Source organism: Toxorhynchites rutilus, chromosome 2 (assembly GCF_029784135.1).
Source record: "Toxorhynchites rutilus septentrionalis strain SRP chromosome 2, ASM2978413v1, whole genome shotgun sequence".
NCBI classification, from domain to species: Eukaryota; Metazoa; Arthropoda; class Insecta; order Diptera; family Culicidae; genus Toxorhynchites; species Toxorhynchites rutilus.
Window position 1 is genome coordinate 296,742,858 of NC_073745.1, and position 26,417 is coordinate 296,769,274.

The 26,417-nt window shown below is 39.4% G+C and overlaps 2 protein-coding genes across 4 annotated transcripts in view; one reads left to right on the forward strand and one right to left on the reverse strand.

The window, feature by feature from the left end:
* Window positions 1–26,417, forward strand: part of LOC129765416 (uncharacterized) — a 121,137-nt gene that overhangs the window by 75,288 nt on the left and 19,432 nt on the right. For all 3 annotated transcript variants that reach the window (XM_055765726.1, XM_055765727.1, XM_055765728.1), the window contains exons 4-8: window positions 21,903–22,000; window positions 22,061–22,413; window positions 22,484–22,753; window positions 22,870–23,118; window positions 23,216–23,779. In XM_055765726.1, the coding sequence (XP_055621701.1) occupies window positions 21,903–22,000; window positions 22,061–22,413; window positions 22,484–22,753; window positions 22,870–23,118; window positions 23,216–23,779 (1,534 nt within the window). The remainder of the gene's footprint in view (window positions 1–21,902; window positions 22,001–22,060; window positions 22,414–22,483; window positions 22,754–22,869; window positions 23,119–23,215; window positions 23,780–26,417) is intronic.
* On the reverse strand, window positions 1,992–21,730 carry LOC129765417 (neurogenic locus notch homolog protein 1-like). The gene is made up of 7 exons (XM_055765729.1): window positions 21,523–21,730; window positions 21,218–21,462; window positions 12,183–12,411; window positions 11,899–12,132; window positions 11,582–11,832; window positions 11,165–11,520; window positions 1,992–3,655 (listed from the first exon to the last, which is right to left on the reverse strand). Exons 1-7 carry the CDS (start codon window positions 21,698–21,700, stop codon window positions 2,032–2,034), a joined length of 3,117 nt encoding a protein of 1,038 aa, XP_055621704.1. The 5' UTR covers window positions 21,701–21,730; the 3' UTR covers window positions 1,992–2,031.

Below are 26,417 nucleotides of genomic sequence, written 5' to 3' on the forward strand. Positions count from 1 at the left end.
ATCGCCCAATATTTCTCTATTGACGAAGGACCGGCGCATTGGGCGGGTTCATTTCCTTTGGCACGAAGGTGACCCCGTTGGCTTCGTACCACTCCAACATGTCCTTTGAATAGTGGCACGAAGCGAGATCCGGCCAGAAGATGGTCGGGCCCTCGTGCTGCTTCAATAGTGGTAGTAAGCGCTTCTGTAGGCACTCCTTAAGGTAAACCTGCCCGTTTACCGTGCCGGTCATCACGAAGGGGGCGCTCCGCTTTCCGCAAGAGCAGATCGCTTGCCACACCATGTACTTTTTGGCAAACTTGGATAGTTTCTGCTTGCGAATCTCCTCCGGAACGCTGAATTTGTCATCTGCGGAGAAGAACAACAGGCCCGGCAGCTGACGAAAGTCCGCTTTGACGTAGGTTTCGTCGTCCATTACCAGGCAATGCGGCTTCGTCAGCATTTCGGTGTACAGCTTCCGGGCTCGCGTCTTCCCCACCATGTTTTGCCTTTCGTCAGGATTAGGAGCCTTCTGAACCTTGTATGTACGCAGGCCCTCCCGCTGCTTGGTCCGCTGGACGAATGAACTTGACAAATTCAGCTTATTGGCGACATCCCGGACCGAACTTCTCGGATCACGTCTAAACTGCTTAACTACGCGCTTGTGATCTTTTTCACTGAAGGAGCATCCATTTTTGCCGTTCTTCACCTTCCGGTCGATGGTTAGGTTCTCGAAGTATCGTTTTAGTACTCTGCTGACCGTGGATTGGACGATTCCCAGCATCTTACCGATGTCCCGATGTGACAACTCCGGATTCTCGAAATGAGTGCGCAGGATTAATTCACGACGCTCTTTTTCGTTCGACGAAATTTTTCCAAATTTACGAAAAATTTACAGTGAAGCATGGCCAACGTGATCTATACACTCTTATCTGATTATAAGCGATAGCTGAAGATATAATTCCTAAAAAATAAATTTCTACAGCGTTTTTTCCGTGATGCAATTTGATGTGACACACCCTTTATTTTCATGAGTTTGAAAAACCTGGGGATGAGGCGTGATTTTGACGTTCAGCAAGAATTGAGCGAGTGATTAGGAACGGCAGGGAACGAATTCGATGAAAATTATGTGCTCAAACATCACCTGAGATGCCTAGCTTTTAATAAACGAAGAGCTCGTGGAGTTTCGGAAGCTTCGAAGAAGAAACGGTTTGAAAAGGGTAACTCTCGTACTATCACGGCATGGTGGACAAGACTTTGTTTTCTTTGGAGGGGCGTTATTTGCCTTGCAACAGTCTCAAAATGTCCAAAACGACAGTTCGAATAGTATTTCAAATAGTGACAAAACATTCCACGATTCCCAAGCGGCGCATCCGTGGTTTGAGGAGGTATTTGCAAACGAGGCAAACTATCACTTTTTTTTCATTTGGAATAGCGTTAAAATTAACGTTTTATAAATTATAAAACGGATGTCTTGCAGAATGTCGTAAAGACAAGAAAATAAAAATTGTACGGGAATCATCATTGCGTGTTTCAGCAGAACGGTGTGCCTTCTCATACAACGAATTTTGGCCAAAGATGAGTTCACCAAATCTAAACCCCTTGGATTACTTCGTATGGTCATACATGTTGTCGGAAGTAAATGAGCAGAAGATGTCTATTTTGGTCCAGTTCAAGACCTCTGAACTGGCGTTTTTGTTGTTTGAATATACTTCATTTCGACCGGGTTTTTACGTATCTTTGAAAATTGAAAAAAATAATGTTTCTAATGTTATGACACGTACTGTATTTGATGAGCAGTGGCGTCGACTGAGGGGTGCGGAGGGGCGGACCGCCTCGGGTGCATGATTTTAGGGGTGCAGAATGAACCAAATTTATATGAAGAAATTGGCCAACTATGATTTCTGACGGGGTGGTGAGGGTGCAAATCGACTCTTCCGCCCCGGGTTCAAAAGCTTCACTCGACGCCACTGCTGATGAGTTTATTATGGTCAAGGATATTGATGGTAAAGTTTATATTAATTTATAATTTATTAATTCTTATAGCCATATTCATACATAATTCACAGCAAAAATCACAATCACTAACGCGGCGGATAGAATCGGACCTACACTCGCAACGACATTTCTCGCAGAACAGTGCAGGAATGGTACGACCGTAGTCTGGGTGACGTTCGCCTGCGCAATTGTCGACGAATTTCTCCCGTTGCAACCGTCGAAAAGACAAACCTCACAAAGCTTCACGTCAGCGCATTGAGTACTCCGTTCGAGTGCAGAGCATTTGCGAACCGTGTCTCCATTCTGTTGAACGATGGTGTAGCATTTGTTTCCACTGTTGAACGGTGTGCAGTAGGGTGCGGTTCCGTGTTGGACGTTTCGGCAGGTCCCATCCTGGGTTGAATTACACTGGTAGCATTTGAGTGGACTTTCGGGGTATTGTCGGGAGTTGCACGCCGGTCCAAACGAGACGCATACGCTGCAGTCCAGACCTTGGAGACATTTTGACTGTGACGAGGTATCCAGATCGGCGAGACATCCTCGCTCGGTGACACTGTTGTTCAATAGTCGTGAGTAACATTGGCGGTTTGTGGGATCGTTGCACTTTTCGGTTTCCAGTTGGTACGTTCCACCGATACAGTCCGAGTTGTGTGTGCTCGAACATCTCACGCAACTGAAATCGCCGAATATTTTGTCCGGGTCGTTGCATCCTGGTGTAGAGCACGATTGACATAGCTGAGGATTTCCGGTGCAAGTGCTCAGTTCGGTGGAATTCAGTGTACTTTTGCAACCCATTCTAGTTAAATGCCCTGAAGAATTTTTCTGTACAATGCAGCTGTCATCTCTAAGAACCGTAGGACAGTATTCATACAAGATGGAGCTGTGCGAGTTGCAGGGCGCATGTAAACACGTGTAACAAGCCAGCCTATTCGGTGGGTAAGTGTCAACGTTACAATTCGCTTTGGTCGAATTACATGTCGTGCAGTTATGCCCCTGCTGGCATTGAGTCTTCGCTGCATCATCTAAGTCACTCAGGCAACCTCGAACGGTCAATCCGGAAACGAGTCGTGTGTAGCATTTTCTGTTCAGCGGATCATTACACGGTTGGGTGTCTATATTTTTGGCACGTCCAATGCAGTTAGCGTCTAATGAGCTGTTACATTGAACGCAGTTGCCACTGCCCAAATACGCCACAGGATCATTACACCTCGAAAAGTTGCAAATCTTGCAGACCTCGGGATGAGCACCACAATCCTGAGCCTCGTACGGCGTAAGCATACTCTTGCAACCCATTCCGATCAGTGTACCGTTCGTGCTTCTTTGGGTAACACAAGCATCATCTTTTTGATAGTACGGACAGTACTCAATCATGATTGTATCATGCGAGAAACACGATTCTCCATCGCAAGTATAGCAGGAGAGCCGATCGGCGGGGTAGACTATCTCGTTGCAACGATTGCTATCGCAGGTCATACATGAGAACTCCGAATCAGAGCTAGTGGGGAAAAGACATTGCTGCTGTTCCTCCGGTGGCAGCATGTCCAAGCAATCACGTCGAATGGTCGGTCGAGCACCCGTGTTGTTGGCGAGGATAACAACGCAAGTGTTGCATACTCCCAAGGTCTCGATTTCCATTGGTTTGTTGGCGCAGTCCAGGTCATCGTCGGACGAACAAGTTCTGAAAAAATCGCATCGGTTGTTTGAATATTTTAATTATGCTTATAAAGAGTGGGTACGAAATCCATGCCACAGTAGTAAAAATAGAAAAACACATTCCACGCAAATCGAATATTAGAATACAGGATGATTTCGAATATGTATTTTAATTTTTCACAACAAAAATGCCGTTATTTGACTGTAGCTAAATCAGCTAAAATTGGATCTGAACCTAAACTAAAATTCGATTCAAAATACGGTCCAATTTGGATATAGAGAAATCACATCAGCTGGCTGCTAGCCCGACCTCTTCGATTTTTTTTTTGAAACTTGATACTTACTATGGAAACTACTTAAAATTTAAATTTTCATTATCATATTACCTTTTAAATTACATTATCATATGACCATTTCAATTACGACTAATTTTTTAAAAGGGCGTAATGAAAACCATTGATATTTCTTTCAAAAATCCGTAACTCAAAATCCAGATGTCTGATCAAAGTATAATGTTTGACAAAGTTGCTGGAAAATGAATTAACCGTTTAGGAAAAATCATACTCACATATATCAAAACACACCCCCGCCCCCTCCTTCGATTTTTTTTTGTATATTTATATTGGAAAGCCCTTTCAATTTAATAAAGTTTGATGTACAGTGGTGCCGTGGTAAACTCACCAAAAGGAGATATGAATTTTTGAACATTTTTGAAAATTCCATACTTTGTGAAATCGTAATCATTTAAGGAAAGTAACATGAAAAATGAAATCCACATACGATTCTACATGAAAAACCATATATTACGTTTTATCTTGAAAAATATTACATTTGCAAAAATCTTAATTTTGTTTTCGTAATTATTGATCGTATTTGTTTTTTATAGTTTACATTCATTCATTCATTTCATGTTTGCGAAACTTGATTGATATCAAACCGTCATCTGAAGAGACATATCTCGGATGGATCAGGTGCACCATTCAGAGGAAATAATTATGGGTGAAATATTCGCAGATTACTCAAACGATTGGAAAGGCAAATCATCTCTCAGAAACTTTGTGCCGAGAACTGTTATCGACTTTATTATACAACACATTTTGTCGTTTCTCGTAAAAGTATCCCACTACACAACCGTCGATATAACTAAAAGAAACTACGCGAGAAATCAACTATTTTATTGCAAAGCAGTACCCCAAAAACCTTAAATGAATGAAAAATGCACTTCAAATTTCCGCAACTCAATCAGTTTTTTCATTCAAAGGACTTCAGGGACCTGGCGGTGGCAGAAAAAAACCCATTCGTGATGCTAACAGCATTACTTTTCGACTTCTGTTCAAATGCCGAAATAATACTTCAATGATGGTTTTTTCCTTACTATGGTATTTCATGTTTTTATGGTCATTTTAGCGCATACAATTGATTGCGGGACAGCTCAAAAACGAAAAAGACACGTGAATTTTGGAAAGTTTCCCTTAGAAAATTCATCTGTATGCATTTCAAGGAAAACACATTTTCAAATACAGGTATTCTATGCCAAAACGGATTTTTGTGAAAAGTTGTAGTTTTGTTCCTTATCGCAAAATATTAGACCCGTTTTTTTTTTATTTTTTCGTTAGGGTGATCATTTCCGTTTTAGGATGTTTTTCAAAAATTCACAACTTTTGAACCACTAGATATTGCAAAAATCTTTATTTTGTTTTCATAATTATTTATCGTATTTGTTTTTTATAGTTTATATGGTCTTATGACCAAGGGCGTTATATGTTTTCATAACTTATCCAAAAATCAGAGATATGTCATTTTTCGTTTTTAAATTATGATTTCTCAAAGTCAACATGTTTTCAGTCTTCTTTCAATACTTCTATGCGACTAGACTGGATCTATGTGAATAGAATCCAATTTATTCGCAAGTGTGGTTGAATATTGACGAGTTTTGGTAGAAGTACTAGGAATTTTATAGTAAAAAGTAATTTTAAAGGGTCGATTAGTAGATCAATTAATGAACAGCGATTGGACCCATGAACGTGCGCTTAACAAGAAAACATGAATATTTGAAGGTATTGATAACAAAAAAAATAATTTTGGGTGGGATGAAGAAAATTCAAAAATACAGGTCTAATATTTTGCGATAAGGAACAAAACTACACCCAAAGTTAATTTTTAGCACAAGTTATGGCATCTCGATTTATTACATGAAATGAGCTGAAAAATAACAGAAAATGTTCTACTCCCCAATACATATATATCAATTGTATAATATATATGCTAGAGCCAAAATAAGCGAGCAAAACAGGAGACACATTTAAATGAAAGCATATGAAAGCATTTCGTATAGTTTGCCAAATACACGGCCCATACAGAGAAAGATATATTCTCGTTCATGTTCTTCTCTATCCTCTTAGAAAACACTTTCCAACTTCATTTTCTGATGAAGTGTAATATTATCACCCTTCAATATAACAGCGCTGGCAGCTTTATGGATAGCGTGGTCGTGTGAAATATCTTTGCATTCCAGTCGGCCTTGGTTCGATTCCCATTATGGTCGTATAGCCTTTTTTTTTGGCACAATCCCAAATGAAATGAAAAGATAAAACATACATACAAACAATTTTTAAGCTTTTAAAACAGCTCATTATTTGCGCATTTGACTCTTCAGCACACGAAATGGCATCATTTCTGCCAAAGATTAAATGTTTTCTGCCAACGCTAGTTTGGGTGTACCATTTTGCACGTAAATCCGAAAGCCACTAATCGGTTTGGCATGGAATGACTGAACATTGTTATATTCAACAGAATCGTATCGATTTTCTTCTGAACTGATTTTTTGAAAATACAAGTTGGCCTAAAACAGTGGAATGAAAGGAGCAGGGAAAATATGACCACACAATTTCAAATTGTCATCGTTGTGATACCTTTTACCGATGAAAGATCGGAAATCGGTTCAGTAGCGAGATTCCTTGGCATCTTGAGTGCAAAATTTGAGAAAATATATGTATATATACAGTCATTCCATGCCAAATTGGTAGTTTTGTTCCTTATCGCAAAATATCAGACTCGTATCTCTTTGTTTTTTTTTTCGTTAGAGTGCCCATTTCCATTTCAGAGTAGTACGAAACATATTTTTTCCCCAATTTCCAAAAATGACTTTTGACGTTTCATTATGGGTGCCAAATCAGAAAACAGGTCACTTTTTTATGAAATAAAGTTAACGGTAATAGCTATTTTGGCCGCGAACGGATTTTGGCGATTTATATACCAAATGAATCGGGAATTCCCTAAGATTTGTTTGATATGCTATACATCACAATCCCATAGTCTGTATATGGTTCAAATTGATGAAAATTGGAAGCATTCCCATTTCCTCATACATTTGTTCTGTCCATTTGTGTGCTTTCCCGAACAGAGCTGTCAATAACGAGCAACGAAGGGGAAATCGTGAGATATAAAGTCTCCGTGAACAAAGGAAAAGAAGAAGAACGAAGTTGAATATTTACCTAGGATATAAACAGTGAATCTCGCCGAGGTAAACTTTCATTCTTCGTGAGGAAATCGATTTAACAACATCGTTGCTGGGCGAGCTGGACGGCGAGAGATCGAATGCCTTTCTCAAGGCAATGGGAGTGGAGGAGTAATATGATGGATAAAGTAAAGTTATCCAAGAGCCTTTTTGGAGGCTAGAGACGAATGAACTGAAGAAGTTTAAAGTCTCAAGCAGGGAAGGGAGGCAAACTTACAGTATCGTTCTGTATTCAAAGCAATGAACATCGCTTGTCCTTCCTTGTTTTGCGCCATCACATGTCTTCGTTTCGGACTGAGCTGTGGACGCGACCAAATTATTCACTCGCTGATGTCTCTGGCATTGCAATCATTACATCAAACTCAAAGCCATTGCCATTGCATTAATGTTTTGAGCTACACAATTGTGTAGGGAATCATCAAGCTAGGCTATCGTCAGCTCACCAAGAAAATAAATGTTCTGGAATTTTGTCAGTGATTTGGTTTCGCATGACGGTAGGAGAACTCTCTCCACAAAGGATAACAGTTAAGCTAATCTAGACTAGCAATATTAACAGAAAGGTCTTCTGATGAGAAGAGCGCAAAACGGAGATAAGTGTGTGTATATTTAGTTGCTTCAAGCCATTGATATATGAATATTAGTGTGCGTACGTGCGTGCTTCATAACCCGTACGTAAAAATAGTGCATCTTCGGTACGCTGAAATTCCATTTGCAATGATAAATATAAACAAGGAGGGGAGAGAGCGGGAGGGAAATATTTACGTTAGGGTATTAGTAATAAATCTCTGCTGAGGCAAATATTCAGCCTTTTTCCAAACAGTTAACATTGTATGTTTTCTGTCTTCAATGCATTGAACTGACGCTATGGTGAAGCAGGTGTTAAGGTTGTGCACCAAAAATTTATTTGGGGAATACCAAGTTATTGAATAAGTTATATTAAGTTATTAATTTATTCGGGCTCACGTTCTTCTTCTTAAATGACACTAACGTTCCTAGTGGAACTTTTCCGTCTCAACATAGTATTACTTGTGTTATTTTTACTAGTACTTAGTTGAAATTTCTATGCTGGATAACACGCCTTGAATGTATTCTGAGTGGCAAGCTCTAGAGAATACGTGTGAGCACAGTGCAAGACGGAGGAAATTTCTTTGACGAAACATTCCCCTGTTCAGAGCGGGAATCGAACCCGAACCCCCGGCATGTTAGGTGTGACGCTAACCACTCGACCACGGGAGCACGGGCTCATTCGGGCTCACGTGCCATTCGCAAAACTGCTTTCAACTAGAATTGCATTTGCGCTAATCTTGATGATAATGAAGAAGTGCTACTCTTTTCGAGGTTGTTGAGATTAACAGATAGAGTTTTTTCGTTCATTAAGCCACCAAGAAAGTAAATGTCGTTCTGGAATTTTGTATGTGATTTGGTTTCGCTTGCCAGTAGCAAAACTTTCTCCACTAAGGATGACAGCTGCGCTTATTTCGAGCAAGTATTGTTCTGCGAGCACAAGCGACCAAACTGGTAGAATGGTTATTTAAAAATTTTCGTAGTATTATAAAATAATATCCACGTAAACTATAAAACAAAAACACAAATAATAATTACGAAAACAAAATTCAAATTTTTTGCAAGCTACTTTTTTATAATAGTATTTTTTTAAAGAACAGCTAATTGGCTTTAATTTAGTATGTCAATCACCTTAACCGGCTTAGTAGTTCAAAAGTTATGTATTGTAATTTTTGGAAAAAAATATTTCTCGGACCACCCTAGAACCGAAATGGTCACCCTAACGAAAAAATTCGGGTCTAATGTTTTGCGATGAGGAACAAAACTATCAATTTTCACAAAAAAGAGAATCACTATATCGGTTTGGCATGGAAGTGCTGTATGGGAGGTTGAGTGCAGGACACGATCGCATTGTTGATGTAGGAATGCGAAATTATTTTATTTAATTCGCTTGTTTATCACTTCGGATACTGTATTCGAATGCATCGAATTCCTACAACGTTCTTTCTAATAGAAAGTTTTGATGGTCCAGAAAAGGTTCGATGGTTTGCGTGACGTTGTAGATTCCGCTTTGGGCAAAGTCTCTGCTTGTGATTGTCAGCTGCTCGCTGACTGAAGCGGGACTAGAATTGAAACTTATTTTTTTTATTCTTTATTTGAGAGGCTTTCAGACTCCTGGGCTGGTTCGCCTCTGAAATGAAACTTTTTTTTTTTATTTTATAGATGCTTTAAACTTAAAAATCAGTCGTCTCTTTGAAATTACAGGGTAAATGAGATTCATTTCATACTAGCGGAGGCTAGGAGTCTCTTTTGCACGCTAGTGCAGGGTCTGCACTAGCACTATTTTGCTCTGTGCATATTCTGAGCATCCATTTCGAAGCAAACAATCTTGAACGTACGTTCAGAACGGTAGCAGAACAGGTACTGACGGTTTGTCTAAGCGACGGCAGTATTTATTGTGCTGTTTCTTTTTATTTTTTCCCTAGAAAAGAATGATGTCCGATGGTTAGCTACGAAAATTGGTATGTGGGGGTTTTTGGGGCCGGGGAAGGTTTTCGTGATAGTTTGAGACCCCTCCCCCCTCTCTGAGGGGTAAGCTAAACACAAATTTCTACATTACTCGGGAATTAATCAAGCAAATGAAACAAAATTGAGCATATTGAGATTTTAGGGTGCAATAAGTATTTCTATGGTGATTAGACTCTCAACCCCCCTCTCTAAGGGGGGGGGGGCTACCATACAAATGAAACACAAATTTCTGCATTACTCGAGAATTAATCAAGCAAATGAAACCAAATTAGGCATGTGGAGGTTTTAGGGTGCAATAAATGATTCTATGGTGGTTAGACTCTCCACCCCCCTCTTCAAGGGGAGGGCGGGCTGTCATACAAATGAAACACAAATTTCTAAATTACTCTAGAATTAATCAAGCAAACGAAACCAAATTTGGCATGTGGAGGTTTTAGGATCCAATAATCATTTCTATGGTGGTTAGACACTCGTCCCGCTCTCTAAGAGTGGGCTGCCATACAAACGAAGCACAAACTTCTGCATAGCTCGAGAACTAAATTGTGCTTGAAATTTGGGTGACAAAGTGACAAAGTGCTGTTAGTCCATTCGATGTTTGCGCTAGCGAAATTGATCTTAGTTCTAAACTGGAAATGGATTTTAATATGATAAAACGCACTCCTATATCTTCTTCTATCTATACCAAAAAAAGGATCGCCGGATGTGTTGATAAGAGCAGAACTCGAGGAAGAAATTATCCGATTTAGGATTGTCTTTATTATATTATATTTTTTTGTATCAAACATTTATTCCAGGTAACAGAGAAACAAGTTATTTGTAAGTGGTTGACAAATCTTGAACGAGAATTGTGTCTGAAAATAATCTGATATTATAATGATGAGTTTTGTTAGAAATACTAGGAATTTTATAGTAAAAGGTAAATTCAAATGGGGTCGAATAGAAGATCAATCACTGAACAGTTCTGCGATTGTACCCATGAACTTGCTCATAGTAAGAAAACGTGGTATTTGAAGGTATTGATAACAAAAACAAATTTTGGGCGGGACGAAGTTTGCCGGGTCAGCTAGTTACTTATATATCTTCAAACTGTGTCTCGCCGCTACGTTAGTTGCTCGTTTTAATCGGAACAGTTCGATGAGCACAAATTAGACTAATTAGAATATGGGATTTTTCGTTTAGACAATGCCTAGCATTTTTAAACTATGCAATAGTTTGTTTCATCACAAACGCACAGCAGGATGACATTATGAGTGCAGAATATATAAATATTTCCAATCGATCGACAGCTCTGCGATCTATCGATAAATGGTCCAGTTATAAGCGTTCGATGTCATTCATTACTTCGTTACACGTTAAATTTGTAGAACCCCAAAATATCCATTCAGAGCGATTAGTTACGCAATGTATTACATCCTATTTCATAAATAATATACTATGTGGCAATAATTCCGTACTCACTCTCGGGGTGATTCTGTTAATACTCACACGCATTTGATATAGTCAAACGACTGATCTTCCTCGTTGCAATTGTCCGAGTCACAAAAATCACACTTATTGCTGTTAGCTCTACAGAAGGCCACTTCCCCCGCGCTCATCGCCGACTGACACTTTTTGATGATGCTCTCCCCATGCCTCATAATTTGCACACAGCTGTCCGCCGGATTCGCGCAGTATTGATCCAAATCACCGCCGACCACACACTTTATCCGGTCGGCAGGGAAAACGTTCCCATTACAGGGTTGACCATCCTCAATCGCGCACATCTCGCAATTCCCCGGTGATTTGCATTCCAAAGCGTTAACCGCCGAGCCGAGGCAGCCTCTTTCCGTTACTCCGCCAATCTATAAATATAAAATATACCGTAAAAAAGGTTTATGTAGGGAAAAAATGGGCTACACTAACAATTTTCGTGTAGCACTGCGCCTCATCACTGATCTCAGTGTCCGGAGCGGGACATCGAACGATGTTCTGTGGGCTTGCGATACACTCACCATCCACAACCGATGAGCAGTACCAGCAGAAGTGATCCTGACGACTGCTGAGATTGCACACGTCGGTTTCACAGAGATCACAGTAAACATTATCGGGATCATCGCAAGTATCCTTCTCCTGACGACTGAGCGCAGATCTGCAGCCACGCCGTATTGGATTAACTGTTGACGGAAATGATAACCTTAGCGTATTTTTACTTAATTAATTTTAATCGTATTGATTATTACATCCTTCGAACAAGCTAAAGCAATCATCGTCCACGTTGTGGCAGGTTTCGATTTCCAGCGAAGATCGCAAACACGAGGTCCCTTCACACGTGTAGCACTCGCGGGTCGTCGTAAAATTGACCACTCCTCTGTTACATTCATTATTTCCACAGTAAGCACACTCAGCCTGACCCGGTTGGCATTGCTGTTGATCCGACTCGCTCAGCGCCCCTTCGCAGGATTTTGTAACAGATCCTGGAAAAACAACCTTTAAATATTTCAAACAAAAAACAACCCCAACGTACCGTTAGTCCTTCGAATGGTAATGCAGTTATCATCTGGCCGAGAGCAGTGACTGGTAGTGGCCGACGGATCGTCGCACAGCTCTCCCACACAATCGACACATTTCTGCCGACCGGTCGGAAACTCGTAGCTGTTGCATCCTGCTCCGGAACAGGTTTCACACTGCGAACCGTCGCAGGCGTCCAGGTCCTGCTGCGATCGGACGCAGTTGCGTTCCGTGACATTTCCGATCTTTCGACGAGGAAAATAAAGAAAACAGAACCAAATAATTAATGTCTGTTTAATTTTTTTCTGGTAACGTTTATCGGCCAAAAATTTCACTAAAATTCGTCTACGTTTTCAAGTAACATGATAATTTGTCTTACGCAACCTCTTATAAAAAAACACGCTTGAGTATTTTATCATATTCAAACTTCTCAGTGTTCAATAATCTGACTGTTTAGTTTTTACAGGCAGTCGCATTCATACCAACTTTTAAACTAACAGAAGCCAGTAAGTGGAGGCGATATACATACATAGCAAATGGTTGTGAATAAGTATATGGCGAATAGGATTAGAAATACGACCTACATATGAACCTTAAACGACTGATGCAATACGTATATACGATTTATCATAGTCATGCAAAAAATACAAATGACGAAAAATAAATGCGTAAAATGTATAACCCTCATTAATCACCATTTGTATATATGAGAACCTTTATGTTTGTAGTTGTGAGAATTATTCAATAGACTTCTTGTGGCAGGGAGATATACATGTTTTAAATGACTGGTGTTGATGGTTCAGAAAATTGCTCCGATGGGATTCGAACTCCCGCTGGTTGGTTTATCGATTCTTGCACGGCTATCTGAATATTTTTGAACAGTTGATACTCGTTCATATGATACGGAACGGTGAGGATGCAAATTGCCCTCGGGTATGCTGCCATTTACCAGATGGTAGAGATATTTTTTCTCCCTTAATTGAAATCACCGCCAGACGTTACTAAATGGGGGTAAATGTATTAATTCAAATTATACGTTTACGTGACTTCCCAGCAAACATTAAATCGTATAACGTTTGTATACAGACCACTTTTAAACCGTGCAAACCACGTCTGATGCGTTCGCTCAGTTGTCATCTGTTGTAAAACCGAAAAAACTTAACGGTACACCTAATATAATCGTATAAAATGCGAAAAATGTGATTTGATTTAACACTACAGATTAAATCGTAATTCTGTATAACAAGGATCGGCATTATGATACACGGTATCGTAAATCGATTTAAGCAACATCATATACGCCTAACAGGCAGATGCAGTTCGTGAGTAGCACAATCGTATAATTTAAATGTATAATGTTAAATGTGGTATGTACAGTCGTCTGCTGGTGATTTCTATTAAGGGTGTCAAATCATTTCTACCATATGGTAGATGGCAGCAGGCCCGAAGGCAGTTTGCATCTGCATCTCTTCCGTATTATATGTACGAGTTTCAACTGCTTGTGAATTATATTTCAGATAGCTGCTTGATAAATCAAACAACCCGTGTTCGAATTCCATCGGTTCAATTTTCTCAACCATCACACCACCACTCATTTTAAATATTAGGCTGTCAAAAAAGTCCTGCGGTATTTTCGCGAGGTGTCGTTGTAAGCGCGTAGTTCTAGTTGTATTCATTGTATCGAGTCATACTATAGCTTGTTGGAAAGGTATTTTTGCGCGCTTTTATAGTCCTTGACAGTGTTTTGTTTGGTTAAGTCGTTCGTGAGTTATAGTGTCGCAAATATGGAGCAAAATAAAGAGAAAATCTGACATATTTTACATTACTACTATGACAAAGGCAAAAATGCATCTCAAGCTGCCAATAAAATTTGTGCAGTTTATGGACCCGATACAGTTTACATTTCCACCGCACAACGATGGTTTCAACGTTATCGTTCTGGTGTAGAGGTCGTCGAAGATGCGCCACGCTTCGGAAGGCCTGTCGTCGAAAATTGCGACAAAATCGCTGAATTAGCCGAGAAAGACCGGCATAGTAGCAGCCGTAGCATCGGCCAAGAGCTGGGGATAAGTCATCAAACCGTTATTAACCATTTGAAGAAGCTTGGATTCACAAAGAAGCTCGATGTATGGGTGCCACACACGTTGACGCAAAAAAACATCTTTGACCGTATCGACGCATGTGAATCGCTGCTGAATCGCAACAAAATCGACCCGTTTCTGAAGCGGATGGTGACTGGCGATGAAAAGTGGGTCACTAACGACAACGTGAAGCGCAAACGGTCGTGGTCGAAGTCCGCTGAAGCGGCTCAGACGGTGGCCAAGCCCTCATTAACGGCCAGGAAGGTTCTGCTGTGTGTTTGGTGGGATTGTCAAGGAATAATCTATTATGAGCTGCTTCCCTATGGCCGAACGCTCAATTCGGACCTGTATTGCCAACAACTGGACCGCTTGAAGGTAGCACTTATGAAGAAGAGGCCATCTTTGATAAACAGAGGCCGCATTGTCTTCCATCAGGACAACGCCAGGCCACACACTTCTTTGGTGACGCGCCAGAAGATCCTGGAGCTCGGATGGGAGGTTCTTCTGCATCCGCCATATAGTCCGGACCTTGCACCAAGTGACTACCACCTGTTTTTGTTCATGGCGAACGAGCTAGGTAGTCAGAAGTTAGCCACAAAAGAGGCCTGTGAAAATTGACTATCCGAGTTTTTTGCCAATAAGGAAGCGAGCTTCTATAACAGGGGTATTATGAAGTTGGCATCTCGTTGGGAACAAGTCATCGAACAAAACGGCGCATATTTGACTTAAAACAGATGATTGTAACTAATTTTATGAAGAAATGAAAATTCAAAAAAAATACCGCAGGACTTTTTTGACAGCCTAATATTTATATCCCTCTCCCTGTATTAGTCTATTGAATAATTCCTGTTATCATATATACAAATGGCGATTTGTGAGGCTAATCATTTTGCGTAATTATTTTCCGCCATTCGTTTTTTTTATAATTATTATTTTATTTTTAATATTCTCGTGCATTGATATGATGGCATCCATGGTTGTGTGGATAGCGTGGTTGTGAGGAATAGCTCAATCCCAGCTGGTATCGTTTGGACTATTTTTCCGGGTATAATTCCAAGCTGACATTCAGTTTGAGAGAATGAGAAGTCTGCTTCAGACATACAAACATTTTAACACTCCTTAACACCTTAAGGACCGGGAAGAAATCTGTAAGACACACGCCTGGGACCGCACGTTTTGACTTGTGTGAAGGTGCTTGCTTTGCTTGTAAGTTTTTAAGAGGTTTTAATATTTGCGGTTCATTCGCCTCTATGTGTGAAGTTAGCGGATAAAAGTTTTTGTTGCGTGCAAGTTTCTGTTCAACGTCTTGCTGGATTTCATGAATAATGAATTATTTCAGTTGAAATAAATTGATTGTTCAACAAGTAACAACCTTCAAAATCATGCTCATTAGATAGAGAATTGAATCATTCATCTTTCCACATAGTTCACTTTTTTTTTGATCATGACAGAGAAAAGTTATAGACTGAAACGTGAGCATGGGTCAATATAGGAAAATATACAGAATTTTGAAAATCAAAAAAAAGTTGTTCGAATAGAGTTATCGAAGTTATTCGATAGACAAATATTTTACCTATCTTACAGCCACAATTTTATTAATCGGAAAAGGGTCTGGGCAAAAGTTGTATGTTAGAAATAAATTATTTTAAAGTAAATTGAAAAAAAATATTTGAAAGTACCGAAAACACATTCTCGAGATAGTACTCATTCAATAAAGAATATTTTTATTTATCTTTAGCCAAATTTTCGTTGGTCGGAAAAGGATCTAAGAAAAGTTATAGGCCAAAACCTATACAACTGTATGGGAAAAATAAATAAATTCAAAGAAAATTGAAAAAAACTATTTAAAAGGACACAAAACACATTCTTAAGATAATACTGATTCGATAGAGAATATTTTTATCTATCTTTAGTCAAATTTTCATTGGTCTAAAAAGGGTCTAGGAGAAGTTATAGGCAAAAACCTGTACAACTTATATGGGTGAAATAAATTAATTTAAATAAAATTGAAAAAAGTTATTTGAAAGGATCCAAAACATATTTTCGAGATAGTACTCATTCGATAAAGAATATTTTTATTTATTTTTAGCCACATTTTCATTGGTCCGAAAAGGGTATGAGAAAAGTTATTGGCCGAAACGTTCACGAGTTGTACGGGGGAAAGGGTCTTGCTGGGTAAGGAAGTAAAAAGTAAAAAGGAAGTAATAATTTATATTGTATAGAAATTTTGACTATTTTCGAATCCTTATGCAATTCACCATAGGATCTATGATGAAAAACGTACTACTAAAAAGTGCATCTTACTATGATATATCGAGAAATATAATCATAGAATAAATTCCTCAAAAATTGATGTACTAAAATCTTTTTAAATATTGCATTTTATAAGAATTTAGAGATTCAGTACTACTAAAATTTATAGATATGTGTGATTTTTCTCAGATAATAATAAGATAGTTCTCCTATATGGTTTACTATAAGAGCTATAGTAAAAAAGTGAGTTTTTCTTTTTTTCCCCATTCTCAATGGAAATGAAAATTTGAGCGAATATTCAATGTATATCTACTGTGGTGTACCGCGACAAATTATAACAAACTTCTATCCCCCGCGTAAAAGAATCCTGGGTGTATAAAATTTATTAGAGTTTGCAAAACTTTTTTCCGATGATTATTTATTGAACTATTTATTATCAAATACGAATTCGAGATTTTTCGTTCATACAAAAAAATCTCAGTACTGAATGGTCCACAACAACGTTATAGAAATCAAATGAAAGATAGTTGATAACGTTAATTGGATTTGCTATCTTTGAAATAACAGAAAGAAATCGATTCCTCATTTCTTCCCGATATTTTTGTCCACTTCATCTACATACATAGAAATACGAATTTTTCTGTAAAATATTCTGTGTAAATCCATGTAAATTATGCTTTAAAGAGATTCATATCCCATCTTCATGCGTTCATATTACACGATTTGGAAGCATTTCAAAAATCGCCTAAAAATTTCGATTTCGCACTCTGTTTGTTCAATTTTTTTCGAGTGTGAAAAAGTTCTATTTCCATTTTCGTTAAATTTAATAATTTCCCTCCTTCTTCTTCTTGAATGGCCTTAACGTTCCCTGTGGAACTTTTGCCGTCTCAACGTGTGCATTAACTAGCGTCATTTATCAATACTTAGTTGAGATTTCTTAAGCCAAATAACACGCCTTGAATGTATTCCGAGGGGCAAGCTTAGAATACGCGTGACCACAGTGCAAGTCGAAGAAAAATTCTCCCGGCCAGAACGGGAATCGAACCCTAACACCCGGCATGATAATGTGAGACGCCAACCACTCGGCCACGGGTTCACTATAATTTACCCTCCTACAACTTGTATACATTTTGGCCCATACCTTTTCTCAGACTCTTTTCCGCCAACGAAATTTGGCTGAAAATGGATAAAAGTGTTCTCTATCCAAAGAGTATTATCGCAAAAATGTGTTTTGGGTCCTTTCAATAAACTTTTTTAAATTTTCTTTAAATTAATTAATTTTCCCAATACAAGTTGTATGGATTTTGGGCTATAAATTTTCTTAGACCCTATTCCCTAAATATTATTAATGTAGATTTTGCTAAGGATAGATAAAAATATTCTATATCGAATAAGTACTATCTCGAGAATGTGTTTTGGGTCCTTCAAATATATATATTTTTTATTTTTCTTCAAAATAATTAATTTTTTCCATACAACATCGCGTATAACTTTTCTAATACCCTTTTTCGATTATTAAAATTATGGCTGGAAGATAGGTAAAAGATTTCTCTATCAAATAACTTCGATAACTCTATTCGAACAACTTTTTTTGATTTTCAAAATTCTGTAAATTTTCCTATATTGACCCACGCTCACGTTTCAGTCTATAACTTTTCTCTGTCACGGTCAAGAAAGATATGAATTATGTGGAAAGATGAATGATTCAATTCTCTATCTAATGAGCATGATTTTGAAAGTTATTGCTTGATAAACAATCAATTTATTTCAACTGAAATAATTAATTAAATCCAGCAAGACGTTCAACAGAAACTTGCACGCAACAAAAACTTTTATCCGCTAATTTCACACAAGTCCATAAAAAAGGAACGCGAAACATGAGAAGTTACGTGAGCGGTCCGCAGAGTGTTAAAACAGGAGCTTTTATTTGTGCATTTGACGCTGTAACTCAAGAAAAGGCATCTTTTCTGTCAACGATGATATCATTTCTGCCAAGATCAGCAACTGGCGAAAATAGTTCCTTCTTTTTCTTATTTGTAGTATAGAAAATAGAAACTTTAAAGCCTCGAAAAGTTCAATTGGACAATTAAAACCAAGGCTCTTTTTTTATCCCATTTATTTATTTAAGGCTCATTAGCATTTCAGCTGTAACAGAGCCGAATTTTAATCGTGTACATGTCACATGGTTATCATATCTATAATTAGTATATTACACAGTTGCCGTTCGCCAGTATTCCTTCTTTACCATTACATATGGTATATTCACACAGTAGCCATTTAGGCGTAAGAGTATTCTTTCTGTTCTTCCATTATCCAGTTGGACCACCGGACAGCGGAGACAGTTGATTGATCATTGTTGAGTTATTTATAGAACAGCAGCCCGATGTGTCTTGCAGAGCAGAGCAGTTGTATGGATGAATCGATCTTATTTCGACCGTGGATCGATCTCCATCGCTGATGATTGTTGCGTGGACGTAGCTATTCTGTAACAACACAAAGATGGTCAAATGAGGGTCCTGAGTTTTGAACTCACGATCGTTCGCTTACTAAGCGAACGCGCAACCAATGTGGCTACGGAGACCCCCAACACCAAAGCTCTTATAGTGTATAAAAAGAAAAATTGAAAAATTGAAGATTAACTGCCAGCCTTTCGAAAGGATTTTGACTACTCGATGGTTGTAGCGAGACTAGAATACAAGTCGCAAATACCCTCGTCCGGTGCAATATTTTTACAAGAATGGCGATTAAGTTGTAAGTGTTTTACTTCATCTTAGCACTGTTTGGAAAATGCTCTATACTCATGCGAAAGACTTGAGCGCAGCCGATTTGCACGTCAGCAGAGCAACCATTGAATTGTGCATCACTGCTATATTAGCTGCTCATTTCTTGACAGCTTTTGATTTTTTCGAGCATTATTACTAATTTGTCAGTTGTCCAATTGTTTGTTTCAGGAAAATTTATAATTTTAAAAATATAAATCTAGAAAAATATAAATTTGTAATAAGTGCGTTAAAATGATTCCAATCGATTGAATTATTTCACTCGCGTAATTTTTATTAGTACTTGATTGAGATTTCTCTGCCAAATAACACGCCTTGAATGTATTCTGAGTGGCAATCTCTGGAATTCACGTGACGACAATTTCCAACGGTTTTATTTAGCTTACCCTGTAATCTGTTTGTATGTTTGTATGTTTGTAACATGTTTGTCTGTAGCGCTGACCCACGTTAATAGAAATTTGACCCTCTTCCTGTTGACCGATTGATCTGAAATTTGGAACACACCTTTATCTCTGTAGTCATTATAAAACTGCGTATTTCATGATCTTGAAAATCCAAGATGGCGGCCGCTACAAAATGGCGGATCACACATTTTCTCAAAACCTCATCAATATTGGTTTTTCAAAACCCCATCAATATGGGTATCAAATGAAAGGGCTTGACTAGTACAATACGGTTATTAATGAAAAATGCAAATCCAATATGGCTGCCACTACAAAATGGCGGACTACATATTATGTCAAATCTTCATTAATATGGGTATCAAAGGAAAAGGCTTGACTAGTAGAATACGGTTATTTATGATAAATGTAAATCCAAGATGGATGCCACTACAAAATGGCGGACTACATGTTTTCTCAAAACCTCATTAATATGGGTATCAAATGAAAGGGCTTGACTAGTACAATACGGTTATTTATGAAAAATGCAAATCCAAGATGGCTGCCACTACAAAATGGCGGACTACATATTATGTCAGAACCCCGTTAATACGGGTATCAAATGAGAGGGCTTGACTAGTAAAACACCGTTATTCATAAAAAATTCAAATCCAAGATGGCTGCCACTACAAAATGGCGGGCTACATATTTTCTCAAAACCCTAATATCAAATGAAAGGGCTTGACTAGTAGAACACAGTTATTTATGAAAAATGCAAATCCATCAAAATCCTACCAAATAGCGGACTACATATTAAACCCCATTAATATGGGTATCAAATGAAAGGGCTTGGATAGTAGATCACAGTAGATAATGAAAAATCCAAATCCAAGATGGCCGCAATCACAAAATAGCAAATTACTTTATTCAACGGTGTTATTTCGCTTGAACTGTTCGTATGTATGTTTGTATACATGTAGGGTTGTCACAAATCAATAGAAATTTGACCAATAGGAACTGACTGAATTTATAAAAATACCTTTATCTCTGCTGTCATTTTGAAACTGGTTATCTTGACAAATCCAATTTGGCCGCCGCTACAAAATAGCTGATTCCATATCATCTCAAAAAAAAAGGTTGATTGAGATATGTGTATCAAACGAACGAACTTGACTTGGAGAACACACTATGTATTTTCTGCAATCAACTCAATATCCAATATCCAAGTTGGATTTCCATTATCCACAATTAGCGACTTCATCATATGTCCCACGATTTTATTTTAGTCTTATCAATGCCCTAGACTAATGAAAGAGAGGTGTGATAGCTAACTGCTACTTGCCTAATTATTTTCTAGCTTTTAGTACATTCTTATGTTTAATCATAATTAAACCGTTTAACTTAAAAAGTTTTTTTTACTTATTTTATTATTTTATACTGAACGGTGCTAGGAAAACCTTCCGAAATGCACCATAAATATTCCCTCGAAAGAACGTTTTCATAAATATGACGGCGTGAAGCACTGACTTACGTAAGTTTCAATAGGTATGCACTTACAACTCGCGAATAGCACTGTGTTTCCGCAACATCTATACTGGCCGCTCCGCATTGTTGAGATGGTAAACTGTCGGGATTACTGACACAATCCTCGCTGACCACCGATGAACAAACAACACAGGTGTGGTCCGCTCTGCTGAGTACATTGCAATTATCGGAGGCACACGAGCTACACCCACTTCCGGTACACTGAGCCTGTTCGTTGGTCGACAGCTGTGACAAACATCCGCGACGAATCGGCACATCTAAAAATCACAAAATCGAGTTCACCAATTGTTCAACCACTTCACACAAAAGCTGCTTACATCCTTCGAACTTAGTGAAACACTTGTCGTCTACTCCATTGCATAGTTCAGAGGTACCGGTGGTTGAACCATCCACGCATTGAGTCTCGGAACATACATAGCAGTTCAGTCCCACCGCAACTCTGAAACTCACGGCACACAGCCCGATCACTAGAAGCACACGATTCAACGGCATCATTCCGTCAGCCGGTAGAACACTGAGGGGAGGTTGTCACCGGTGAATTATTTTATATGCCAAGTTCAAGTGCTCCGAGAACAATGCTTCTGGAAGTCATACATTACGAATCACATCTCAAGTGTTCGATAAAACGATCAAACAGTTGTCCGCTGCACGCCAATATATGATTAACACGCTTCTTTTGTTTATCTTTCTCTTTCAGGGAGGGTTCCGTCTTGAAGTACTTGACCAGAAGGAGAAACCTATCCTGAATCTGACACCAAGTATGAAAGGGAAGCAATTCTTGCGGGATGATGCCACGTAAGTTAATCATCAAAGTACGATTCGATCAGCTGTTTTACATTAAACTATCCTTCATAGCGCCCAACAGTACCAGGTTTCGCTCCCGAAGGATTTCACTTGTCCGGACTGCTCGATCCGGTTGACCCGTCAGGCGGACGAATGGGGCGGTAACTATCTGTTCTGGTCCTGTGCCGATGTGGACATTGTCCAGCGGAAGGAGTTCCGCGAAACTTGCTCCGGTCATGGCAAATTCATCGCTCGCTGCAAGTGCGAGAAAAAGTATTACGGCAACCGGTGCGAGTTTTGGGATGAGTGTGTTACCAACCAGGACTGTGGTCTGCAGGGAACATGTGTGGATCTAGGAGGAACATCCCTTCCTCGGAAACAATGCTACTGCCGGTTGGGATGGTACGGACCGGGATGTAACAAAAGTAATGAAACCAATGTTTGACTTCGTTATCGTCGGTTTGTTAATGCTGATTTCTCGGTAAATATTTACAGAATCGCCAATTAAATCGACCGATATCGATTACTCATTGTACAAAATGAAAAATCTCTCACCCGATCTCAACGTTTACTGGCGAGTGCTGAAGGAGCAGGCCGAGATAGAGATGGTGCTCAAGGTGAACGGAACATCGTGGGTGGGTTTGGGATGGCGACCCCGTCAGTTGACCGCCGAATGTAAGAACTTCCCCCTAATTGGAAGCGCGGCTGCAGCACCGAGCGCTGCCCCGGAACCAGGGGCAGAGCCTGAACCTGCGAGTGAACCAGGTAAGTGGAGCAAACATTTAGGTTTTTTGTTTGTTTGTTTTCTTTCCCGAGTGGGTTGAATGAATTATATAAATCTCCGGGGTCACCATTGTAAAAAAAAATCACCACCTATATAGAACCTGAGGGAACGGCAGAGCCAGCCTCTGAACCGGCAGCTCATCCGAAACCCGAACCGGAAAGCTCCTCAGAACCGGAGCCGGAGCCGAAATCACCTAAAGCCGAACCAGAACCGGAACCGGAGGTTTCGTCCGAACCGGAACCGGAAAGTGTCTCTGAACCCGAACCCACTGCTGAAGGCAAGGCTGAACCGAGTGCAGAACCAAACGCCGAGCCACAGTCCAAAAAGACGAAGCGTGACACTCATGGTAGGTTCTGTAAATAGCTTGTTTTTTACGGTGTTTGCGCGGTGTCGGTTCAATAATATATTCGTGAGAAATCATATACCAAAGCTATCCGTTGTAGATTCCCATCCGCCAGCGAGTGAACCCGAACCGGAACATTCTCCCAAATCCGAACCAGAACCAAAATCGGAGCCCGCTTCCGAACCGGAACCGAAAGCAGAAACGACCGCCAAACCTAAGCCGGCCGCCGCGAAGAAGGCAAACCCCTGGACTCCTCGGCATGACTTTAATCCGATGGACTGCACGGATATCGTTATCGGAACGGCTCGCGGAGAAAACCACCGAGTGTGGGATTACTACACCCGAGACCGATCGACTCCCCGGATGGACACCTTCTGGGGTGGAAAGTCCGATCTAACCGCAGCCGGTGGATTCGAGGTGGACGGTGTGACGACCATTGTTTTCCGCAAGAAACTTCAGGCCAGCGAACCAACGGATCACTCGATCGTCGATGACCTGATGCACGTTATTTGGGCGAGGGGTCAGGAGCCGGGTGCGTACGTGCATTCGCCACCATCGGGGCTGGAGAAGGAGACGGTTAGCGTGCAGGAGTTCTACATGCGGGATGAGCTGAAGTACCACGGCCACCGATCGCAGCGGGGGGTAACGCAGATCAACTTTTTGGGTGAGTAGTGATTCAATCTTACAGCGTTGTAGATGAAAAAAACAGGAAGTGGGTTCTATCTGTGGTTAGTGATCATTTGCTTGATGTTTAATCTGAATCTATTCTGAATGAATGAATAAATAAATATTTGGGGGACAAGAAAACAAGAAAACAAGTGGGGAAGAATAATCTTCAGAAGCTTCTCTGTTAATTGCACATGATCACAAAATCACAGAACTGAATGAATTTGATCGCAGTATTATATGAATAGAAAACATTAAAATAAACTCTTTCGCTTAATGTAATGATCAATTCCAAGGGGAACTGGCAGATTATTTTTCTGCAACGATAACAAAAAAGGGATAAATGATTTTTCGGACCATCGGGTAACTTTGAAAAATCATAACTCAAAAACTAAAATGAACGCCTCCCTGGTTTCAAGATATGTTATGTGAAGAATCCTCAGCTTTCCATAAAAAAAATAAAAAAATACAGCGCCCTTGGTCCCGAGACCATGTAAACTATAAACAACAAATACAATCATTAATGACAAAACCAAAACCTGAATTTTTTGCAAGGGTAGCATTTTTTTCAAGAATGACTAGCTAATTAGCTTTAATTTGATATGTCGACCGTCTTAATCGGTTCAGTAGTTCACAAGTTATGAATTTATGAAAAATGTCATTTTTGGAAAAAATGGGAAAAAGCGATATTTTGGATCACCCTAAAATGAAAATGTGCACCCAAACAAAACAATAAAAAAATACGGGTTTAACAGTTTGCGATAAAGAACGAAACTACCACTTTTTACGAAAATCTGAGAACTACTTTATCGGTTTGACACGGAATGGCTGTATAGATATACAAAATTTGCTAATGCTAACTCGAAAACCACCAAACGAAAAGAGTTGCGCGCGTGTATGTGTGTGTGTGGTGGCTGCTCCGATGCCTCGAGTGGAACCAATTTTCGATACTGTTACTCTCTTGGTCGCCTTCTCTTCTCCTCCTGATGGATCAGCTCTTCTGCACTCCCTCACAGTTCGAAACATACTGAATGCGTTTCAGGCAGGCAGGTAATGAATTATAGAGACCTTAAACTTTTCTCAGTTCATTCGTCTCTAGCCTTGAAAAAGGCCCTTGGCAAACTTTACTTTACTCCTGTACTACACCTCCACCCTCATTGCCTAGAGAAAGGCACTCGATCCCTCATCGTTCAGCTCGTCCAGCAACGATGTTGTCCAGTCGGTGTTCACACAAAGAATGATGCGTTTCACCACCAGAATATCGCTGAGGTATAAGCTTACTTTGTCCGTGATTGAATCGAAAGAAGGTGTGGTTTACTATGGCAATTTGGAAGGCAAACTAGAGGCGAATGAACTCTCTGAGTTTGAAACTATCATCGACTGAGCAATAATCGATGGTACATTATATGATTTTCGCGATGCAAAACATTTTCCGTTTTTAAATTTTTGGATACGAAAATATTCTACTGATGGGAATGAATAATCTTCAAAAGCTTTCCTGCTAATTGCACTTGATTGAAAAATCGCTAAACAAAATGTATTTGCTCGCATTATTATATGAATAGAAATCATGAAAATAAACTCTTTCACTTGAAAGTAATTTACTATCCCAAGGGATAACTGGTAGATTATTTTTCAGCTACGATGACATCTTTCTGGATTCTTCATGATGTTCGATGCCCGCCAGTGGTTAATGCTAACTCGAGAACCACCAAACCAAACTGATCTCAGACGACCTGTGGCCACCTTCGCGGATAGTTTTCGTGGCATTTCTTGGTCTAAGACAATTTTCACGGTCCACAGGGACAATAACACGCGATTGATTTTTCTTCGACATTTGCGCGTCCACAAACTAAGGAGATCGACCTCTTATACTCACATCTTATTATGATATGAATTATAGCGTGCGTGCGAAGAAAACCAAAGCATTATATGCACAGATGAAAGGGGAACCTTATTTGTACGATAGTGCAAACATTGTCACACATACGGTATTTACACTTCACATATTTTGTTTCTCACTGGATCGGTGTTGCTTGTAATACTTCGCGGTCTACATGAGTGCAAATTGTGTCGCAAATGCGATACTGTTGTCGGTGGTTCTATTGCCTGACACGCGAGGTCAATTTTGTTTGCGATCTACAAACGCGATTTCAATTGTTTGTTGTTAGTGAATCCTAACTAGCAACACCCTATCAATGACACTACTGGAGTTATTCATTATTTTCGTTCGCGCTTATTAGACTTTAACATATTTTTGGCGTCAGCGAGATATGATTGATTCCGCTCTGAATAGCAGTGGGGAGCAGGGTTATCATATCTACAGAATAATCTGTATTTAAACAGATTTTTCACACTTTTTAAAACCAAAAATCTGTAGATACAGATTACATATTTTTTTTGGTTTCCATACAGATATACAGATTTTTCCAAATAACGATACAATATTAGTTAAACTTGATCTCAACAGTGTTTCCCCAACTCACCAATTTTATTCATATAGCAATTGAATCAGTCTGAATGAGGGTTATTTTGGCATTAATATGTAGCATGTAATACTGCCTTCTCATGTTCAATCTGTGGCGAAAAGATACAAAAGTCTGCGTCATCGGCTAGCTTTACAATAAATAAATAAC

Excerpts from the sequence above, each read along its gene's own strand:
- LOC129765417 (XM_055765729.1), bottom strand. The coding sequence starts at position 21,700 with ATGATGCCGTTGAATCGTGTGCTTCTAGTGATCGGGCTGTGTGCCGTG. Across the intron at positions 21,463-21,522 it reads TTTCACTAAGTTCGAAGGAT|ATGTGCCGATTCGTCGCGGA; the intron begins GTAAGCAGCTTT and ends TGTGATTTTTAG. Across the intron at positions 12,412-21,217 it reads CACAGTGCTATTCGCGAGTT|ATCGGAAATGTCACGGAACG; the intron begins GTAAGTGCATAC and ends CCTCGTCGAAAG.